We start from the raw sequence: 9,045 nt of genomic DNA on the forward strand, positions 1-9,045 counted from the left end.
CCTGTGTGTCCGTGTGTGTGTGCGTGTGTGTCTGTCTGTCTGCGCATGTCTCTGCATCTGTGTGTGTTTCTCTGTGTCTGTGTGAGTCTGCATGTGTTTGTCTGTATATCTGTGTGTCTGTGTGCCTGTGCATGTGTGTGTGTCTGTATGTGTCTATGTTTCTATGTGCGTGTATGTGTGTGTGTGTGTTTGTGTGTCTGTGTGCGTGTCTGTGTGCATGTGTGTATGCCTGTGAATGTGTGTGTGTGTGTATCTATGTGATTTACTGATGTGCATCATTCCACAGGTCAGCACATTCTGTGGGTGCCCATTTTCTGAGGTGGGATTTGAACCCAGAGCTCCTGGTCCTGAGGGTAGGGGTTACTGACAAAGCAGAACAAACATCTCGTGGAGAGCTGGGCAGTAATTGGTTTACTGGAGATTCCTCAGGAAAGTTGGATCAATTCAACTTCCTCAACTCAGAGAGGCCTGATTGCCATTCCTGGCTGGGGTCAAAGGTCAAACCTGAGACCGCCCTAGTCTGCATGTAGCCCTTGGGGAGACCTGTCGGGGTACAGCCCATCCCCCAGAACCCTCACACGGAGACAGCGGGGAATCGGGCAGTGCCTTACCTGTTTCCTATCCGGCACTCTCCTCCACCAGTAATGATCGCACAGCGGGCACGCAAACTCTTTCTCCACCCACGGTATCTGCTTGGCATTGGCCTGATTAAACAGCTTCAGGTTCATCTGTGTCAACTGCGAGACCAGTTTCTGGGAGTAAGGGGGGGAGGGCAAGAGGATGAGAAAGGAAATGAAAGGTCACTTCTTAAAAGGTCCTTTTCTACAGTCGCCCCTGACATTTCTCGATTCATTCCACCCCCTGACTGTCCATGGATCAGAGGCCCCTGGTGACATTCTCACACTCGTGACTGGCAGGATTTAAATTCAATTAATAAATCTGTAATTCCAGGCCTGGCCTGGACCACGGTTACCATTGGTTCCCATAAGAATCGCTGTTCCCAGGGTGCAGCATGGAACATGTGTGACCACGTGTAAATCCAGTTTACAAACCCACCGCTCAAGTTAGCTCGGGAAATAAACACTGATCCAGCCAGTGGTGCCCACATCCCGAGGCGTAATGCATTTAAAGCTGTGCTGGTTACTGCAGGCATGTCCTGTGAACAGGAAATGGGATCCTACCTCTGTCACCACTGGGAGTTCAGCAAGCTCGAGGCAAAATGCATCACCTTACAGAGGAACTGGGAAAGGCAGTAGGACATTCACTCCACTCAAACCAATGCTACCATTCGGCCAGATGGTGGCTGATCCACCCTAGGCCTCAATGGCTCCTTCACGCTAGTTCCTTCGTCTCTCTCTCATACTTCAAAAATCTCTGCCTCCTTGTTAAAGATTTTCTGTGATCTAGCTTCCACAAATCTCTGGAGTAGATAATTCCAAACATTCACTACCCTCTCCGAGAGATGAAATTCCATTGCGGCAGAGTTTGAATTGAGGGTCCCTTTACTCCATGCGTCTGTCCACTATTACAAGATTCCACAGCCCCCACCCTCAACCAGTGGAAACATCTTCTCAACATCTGTGCCCTCTCAGAATCTCATCCAGGCAGTTCCATTACAGAGTCCATCCCAAAGTCTGTTCACAAGTTGCAAGTCAGAACACAATACAGGACAATATAAAGCAGCCATCCGTCAGTTCAGAATGTGTTGCTGGAAAAGCGCGGCAGGTCAGGCAGCATCCAAGGAGCAGGAGAATCGACGTTTCGGGCATGAGCCCTTCTTCAGGAATGAAGAAGGGCTCATGCCCGAAAAGTCGATTCTCCTGCTCCTTGGATGCTGCCTGACCTGCTGCGCTTTTCCAGCAACACATTTTCAGCTCTGATCTCCAGCATCTGCAGCCCTCACTTTCTCCTAGAGGATTGGTCAGTTCAGGAAATGTTCAGATGTAGGGACATTAAATTGCTCCCACTCTATTGGACTGCGTTCGTAAATACAAGTGTTCTTATGTCAGCCTTTCGTAAATCTCGGCGTTTCAATAGGATCACCCCCCATTCATCTAAACTCTCATGAAGAAAGGGCTAATCTTTATCAAGTCTTACCCTTGACAAGTCAGCACCTTCATCCCAGGCATCAGCCCATTGAGTCTGTTTTGGACGTGTGTGTGTGTGTATGGGGGTGTGTGTGTATAGGGTGTGTGTGTGTGTGTGTTGCGTATGGGTGTGTGAGTGTGTATGGGTGTGTGCGTGTATGGGGGTCTGTGTGTGTGTCGTATGGGTGTGTGTGCGTCATATGGGTGTGTGTGTGTATGGGGGTGTATACGTGTGTGTGTATGAGTGTGTGCGTATATGGGGGTCTCTGTGTGTTGTGTATGAGTACGTATGTATGGGAGTCTGTGTGTGTTTTATATGGGTGTGTGTGTGTATGGTGTGCATGTATGGGGGTCTGTGTGTGTGTATGGGTTGTGTGTGTTTGCATGCACATGTGTGTGTGTTGTGTATGGGTGTGTGTGAGTGTGTGTGTGTGTGTTGTGTATGGGTGTGTGTGAGTGTGTGTATAGATAGTTGAACACGCTGGAGAAACTCAGGCTGAGAAACGACTGTAGCTGCCCTACTGTGAACTCACGATCCCCCACCTCACTGGGAGCTAACTGAGTACATTCCACAAACTGCTTCTGGACTTGAGTTTCCGTCATTTTTAGCAGACCACCCACTCACAAGTGAAGAAAGTGGTCACAAAGCAAAGGCCACAACGTCATACCATCTCCTACCATATCATGCTGGAACAGCTTTTACCTTTACGTCAGGATCCTCCTTGATCTTCATTTTCTGAAACATGAGAAGATTTGATCAAGTCAGGGACAGATAGTGGAATCCATGGCGGCTCTCCAGGTGTGTCGCGTCTCCCACACATTCCCACCTCTGGACAGGCAACACACCTGTCGGCATGACAACCAATGCTCCTAGATCAAGGGCAAGTCTTCTCATGATGGGTCAGTTACTGAAAACAGCTTTTGCTTAGCGTGCACAACCGTGTTTTGTTAGCAAAAGAAAACCAAAAAGGCTAAGTTTATTTTTTGAGAAGAAAGACCCCTATGATTTTCTCTTGGGTTTTCACCCTCCATCAGGGAGGGCCCAGAGACTCCAGGCTAATCTTCAGGCCTGACAGGCCTAGCTGTATAAATCACTGTCTTCAGCCAACAAGATCCAACAAGCCAATGGGAGGCCTTTGGAATTTCTCTCTGAGCCTGTGAGGCGTTACTGAGACTGGATTTAAGGCCCAATCAGGAACAGCACTGCTCCATCTTGCAACTCCCGTTTAGAGTTTGCTTCCAATGCCATTTTGAGAACAGCCCCCTTGGTCAACTGCCCTTCCTCTGAGCGAGCAGCCATTGACTGAATGAGGAGGAACCACGCCCCGAGCCATCAGCTCCTGTCCTGTCCTGAGGGCTCAGTTCGGAGGATCAGGGTTACTGGGGCCTGTCCAAGGTGACAGAAGGACCCCGTGACCCATTCACCTCTAGAAGATCTCGTGGGCAGGGCTTCGTTCTGCCAACCAGACCTCTGGGTTCAAGACCCTCAGCATGACCATGCAGAAGGAGAGAGAGAGAGAGAGAGAGAGGGAGGGATGGAGGGAGGCCAAAGGAGGAAGAGAGGCAGTAGGGGAACTAGCTGTAGTGACTCTAACCTGATCAGCCAGGTGGACCTCATAGATTCTGAGTTCCCTGACTGGGGCTGTTAACCTGGTCAAATCAGGGAGCCCTGGCTGACAGATATAAGCAAGAGTGTCAGAGGTTCTGTTCACTCTGAGTGCTGGCTCTGAGGGAACAGGATCAGTGTCAAGGCCTCTCCACATGTATATAAAGGCTGACGCGATCATGGAATGTGGGTGTCGCTGGTCAGTCCAGCGTTTATTGCCCGGAGAGCAATTAAGGGTTGAACACATCACTTTGTGGCTGGAGCCACGTGTAGGCCAGACCGGATAAGGATGGTACATTTCCTTCTCAAAAAGGCGCCGTCAGTCAGGTTTCTTTTTACCCTGACCATCGGCCTACACTTTCACGGTCATGATTAGATTCTTAATTCCAGATTTCTGTTTTAGTAAAGTTGAATTCACATTCTGCCATCTGGTGGGATTTGAGCCCAAATTCCCAGGACATTACCTGGGTTGTCTGGATTAACAGCCCCAGTGATGGGATCCAATGAGGACCATCGCCTCCCCCTACAGGCGGGAAGGCGGATATGCCAGCTGGAAAGGATGAGTAAAATGGCAGGGAGACTACAAGGTGGAGGTGTGAGGAGAGGAAAGCTGAAAAAGACTGTGCAAGGTTTTTAACCCTGTCAACGGAGATGTGTACTCAGCTAAAAACAGAGCGGGAGAAACTTGGAAGTCATGGGGGTGGATGAATGTCTGGATGAATACCTGCTAACCTATGCCTGCTAATGTCTGTGCTGAAAATGTGTTGCTGGAAAAGCGCAGCAGGTCAGGCAGCATCCAGGGAACAGGAGAATCGACGTTTCAGGCATACGCCCTTCTTCAGGAAGGGCTTATGCCCGAAACGTCGATTCTCCTGTTCCCTGGATGCTGCCTGACCTGCTGCGCTTTTCCAGCAACACATTTTCAGCTCTGATCTCCAGCATCTGCAGACCTCACTTTCTCCTGCTAATGTCTGTACCAATGTAACCTATTTTTCCCAATCAACCTGATTCAGAGATGTTATTACACACCTCTGGAGTAGGTGGGACTCAAACCTGGGTAGGGGCACTACCACTGTGCCACAATACAGCTGCTCGGTACCAATTTAAATACAAGGAAATAAGTGATAGAGGTGGGGGGTATGTCTGGGTGGGATGGTGCATGGAGGGTCGGCGTGGACTGGATGGGCTGAACGGCCTGCTTCCACCCTGCAGGGGACTCTGTGAAAAATGCCTTCATGGTGTGTTTAGGTTTAATAGAGGGTTGATAGTTACTGAGGATACCGGTGAATTCTTCTCGTGAGAGTTCAAATACTGACCTCAATGCTGATGGGGTGACTGTCACACTGGATAGAGAAAATGAAAAGGTAGTCCTGACAAATCAAAAGTGACACCCCCTCGCCCCTCAACCTTGGGAAAATCTCAGCCCCGAGGGACCGCACAAACCTTTTCATCCCTGTTCCTGAGGACGGGGGGAGGTTGAAAGCACAGGGTGGTGAAGATACACAGCCTGGAAAGCAACGCCGTACCCCTCCCTGATCCCGCTCAGGTCAAACGTCCATCTACCCAAGCAATCGCAACGAGGACCTACCTTCGCCTTCGCTTCCCTTTCTTCAGCTTGGAGCGTCTGGATGACATCCTGCAGGAAGAGCTGGGATTAGTGATTCCGTCCTCAGCAGCAACCATTCCCAACTGTCGGAATTAAGCTGGGGAGTGGGGGAAGAGGGGAATACCTCGAGATGTGATGCTCTCACATTACCTCCCTCCCCCACCACCCCCATCCTCCTCGCCAACTGTCAACAAGCATCCTGAGCTACCTACCCTCTCGCTATCCATAGCCTTGATCTTACTGCTATCATTAAAAGTGGAAAGTCTAACTCGTCACTGGAGAGAACATTTAAGGGGAAGCTGGACAAACACAGTGTGAAAGCAGGCCATTCAGCCCATTGAGTCCACAGAGCACCCCACCCAGACCCACCCCATATTTCCCATGGCTAGCCTGCACATCCCTGGACACTGTGGGTAATCTAGCACGGCTGGACCACCTAACCTGTGCGTCTTAGGACTGTGGGAGGAAACTCACTCAGACACGGGGAGAATGTACAAACTCCACACAAGACAGTCGCCCGAGGGTGGAATTGAACCTGGATCCTTTGCGCTGAGCTATCCTGCCACCCCAGGAGGTAGAAAGGAATAGAAGTATTAATAAAGTTGCCACAGTCCTGCTGGGCCATTGAGCTGCTCTGCTGTTAAAGAGAGAGAGAGATAACTGCTGGTGGTTTAACCAAGGGTGACCAAGTATCAGGTGAGGAGCAAGACAAAGGAAAGCCCTTTGGGGTAGCCCCGGCTGCCATGATAACTGACCCTAGGCTGCTGGCATCACTCTGCAGTGCCATCCAGCCAACTGAGCTATTCCTCACCAGGGAAAAGAATAGAAGGATAAGTCGATGGGGCTTTATCGAGACACAGGAGGCTTATGTACCAGCACAGGCAGGTTGGGTCAGTTCCTCTGATGAGGAAACTGGTGAGTTTCCTGAAGAAGGGCTCATGCCTGAAACGTCGATTCTCCTACTCCTTGGATGCTGCCTGACCTGCTGCGCTTTTCCAGCAACACGTTTTCAGCTCAGTTCCTCTGATGTAAATAATTTCGGATTGTTCATTCTGAAGGATGATTGTTGATGTTTGTGTAAAGCTGCTCAAACAACTGAGTGAAATCCCCCCGAGAGTTTGAGCTCATCTTGGTCCCTGCCACTGCCTGAGGCGGGGAACACTGGTGCCCGGGAATAGAATATTTTCCTACTTGTGTGCACGGTTCCCTCTGCTCCAACATAAGGAGCCTCAAACACACAGAAATACTGGGCAGGAGGAGCTTAGCGATCCATCGAGGTGATGCCATGATAGTCAAAGCATTGGAAATAAATCCTTCCGTTTCCCCTTCCCTCTTTCCTAAACCCAACTTCGAGAGAGGTAAAATGATCAGAGGAGAATCCCATGGGCAACAAGTGACACACACTCACATTCTCTCTCTCTCTCACACACACACACACACACTCACTCTAATATGCATATACACACACACTCGGACACACACATCCTCACTCATACACAAATACACACACTCTGACACACACACACACATACTCACTCTAACATAGACACACATGTAGGATGCACACACTCGGACACACACACACACACACTCACTCTAACATACACAAACACACGCACATTTACTCTGACAAACACAAACATGCAGTTACACACACATATGGGCGGCACGGTGGCGTGGTGGTTAGCACTGCTGCCTCACAGTACCAGAGACCCGGGTTCAATTCCCACCTCGGGCAACTGTCTGTGTGGAGTTTGCACATTCTCCCCGTGTCTGTGTGGGTTTCCTCCCACAGTCCAAAGATGTGCAGGTTAGGTGAATTGGCCATGCTAAATTGCCTGTAGTGTCAGGTGTAGGGGAATGGGTCTGGGTGGGTTGCTCTTCGGAGGGTTGACGTGGACTTGTTGGGCTGAAGGGCCTGTTTCCACACTGTAAGTAATCTGACATACACTTTTCACGCACACACACTTTTCTCATGTGCACACATACACACACTTTCTCTTGTACATAATTTTTCACATAATTATACACATTTTAACACCCACACTCAATGGCGTGTGCATCTCAGTGACACTAAGGGTTCTCTCCTTCCTGTGTGACGTGTTGACCTTTTGTGATCCCTTCTAAACATGTTCCCACAGCCAGGTTTCGACGTAGAGTCATACAGCACAGAAACAGACCTTTCAGTCGAACCAGTCCATGCTGACCATGTTCCCAAACTAAACTAGTCCCACCTGCCTGCTCCTGGCCCGTATCCCTCCAAACCTTTCCTAGACACGTACTTCACCAAATGTCTTTTAAACATTGTAACTGTACCGACACCCACCACTTCCTCAGGAAGTTCATTCCACACACGAATCATCCTTTGTGTAAAAATTTGCCTCTCATTTCTTTTTTAAATCTCTCTCCTCTCACCTTAAAAATGTGCCTTCAAATCTTGAAATCCCCCACCCTCGGGAAAAGACAATGACCATTAACTTTACCCGTCGCCCTCATTATTTTATAAACTCCTATCAGGTCACCTGTCAACCTCCTACTCTCCAGTGAAAAAAGTCCTAGCCTATCCAGCCTCTCCTTATAACTCAAACATTCGACAAGGTTATAGTCCAACAGGCGCTGCATTCCGAAAGCTAGTGCTTCCAACTAAACTTGTTGGACAAAAACCTGGTGTTGTGCGATTTTGAACTTTGTTCACCCAAGTCCGACACCGGCTCCTCCACATTATGTCGAACATTCGAGTCACGGCTGGGTGCAGGTTTCTTGAAAGGCATGGTGGCACAGTGGTTAGCACTGCTGCTTCACAGCACCGGAAACCCGGGTTCAATTCCCGCCTCAGGCGACTGAGTGTGTGGAGTTTGCACATTCTCCCCGTGTCTGCGTGGGTTTCCTCCGGGTGCTCCGGTTTCCTCCCACAGTCCAAAGATGTGCAGGTCAGGTGAATTGGCCATGCTAAATTGCCCTAGTGTTAGGTAAGGGGTAAATGTAGGGGTATGGGTGGGTTGCGCTTCGGCGGGTCGGTGTGGACTTGTTGGGCCGAAGGGCCTGTTTCCACACTGTAATGTAATCTAATCTAGAAAAACCTTCTTATATGCACTGTTGCCCAACAATGATGCAATGCAAGTTTCTCAAATCCTTCCCGAAAGGGAGACATTGTGGACTGACTGCAAGAGAGCAAACAGGGATGGAAAGCTTCCCCCTTTCCCCAAGGCCCTGACAGGTTGTAAGAACATGCTGCTCCAGGACTGGGGCTCTGCTCACCATCTGCTGAGGTGATGCCCCCTCGTAGAGAGCTCACCTGATAATATAACAGAGAGAAAAACACAACATTCTCATTTACCTGGAGAATTGGGCTGGCCTCTATCTCTCTCCTGTCGTCAGCATCTAGACCTTAAAGAAATAAAGTGAAAACCTTTAATGTCGCTTTTCCGTCCCTTCTTCCCTCCGTGCAGACACGGATCAGTGGGGGAATGGTGTGGGTTCGTGGTCCCCTCCAGAGACCTGTAGCTCCTAATGCAGTACAGAGGGAGTACTGCACTGTCATGAGTATCATTTAATGGATGAGACATTAAACCATTGGATTCTGGATTAGTGTTGCTGGAAGAGCACAGCAGTTCAGGCAGCATCCAAGGAGCTTCGAAATCGACGTTTCGGGGAAAAGTCCTTCATCAGGAATAAAGGCAGTGAGCCTGAAGCGTGGAGAGATAAGCTGGAGGAGGGGGGGGGTGGGGAGAAAGTAACATAGAGTA

The 9,045-nt window shown here is 49.5% G+C and overlaps 1 protein-coding gene across 1 annotated transcript in view; it reads right to left on the minus strand.

Moving 5' to 3' along the window:
- The window catches only part of shfl (shiftless antiviral inhibitor of ribosomal frameshifting), a 26,604-nt gene that overhangs the window by 7,002 nt on the left and 10,557 nt on the right, over positions 1-9,045 (minus strand). Inside the window, exons 3-6 of the mRNA XM_043694933.1 lie at positions 8,637-8,686; positions 5,282-5,329; positions 2,791-2,823; positions 612-752 (exon numbers count right to left, since the gene is read on the minus strand). Coding sequence (XP_043550868.1) covers positions 612-752; positions 2,791-2,823; positions 5,282-5,329; positions 8,637-8,686 — 272 coding nt within the window. The remainder of the gene's footprint in view (positions 1-611; positions 753-2,790; positions 2,824-5,281; positions 5,330-8,636; positions 8,687-9,045) is intronic.

Source organism: Chiloscyllium plagiosum, chromosome 8, assembly GCF_004010195.1.
Source record: "Chiloscyllium plagiosum isolate BGI_BamShark_2017 chromosome 8, ASM401019v2, whole genome shotgun sequence".
Taxonomy (NCBI): domain Eukaryota; kingdom Metazoa; phylum Chordata; class Chondrichthyes; order Orectolobiformes; family Hemiscylliidae; genus Chiloscyllium; species Chiloscyllium plagiosum.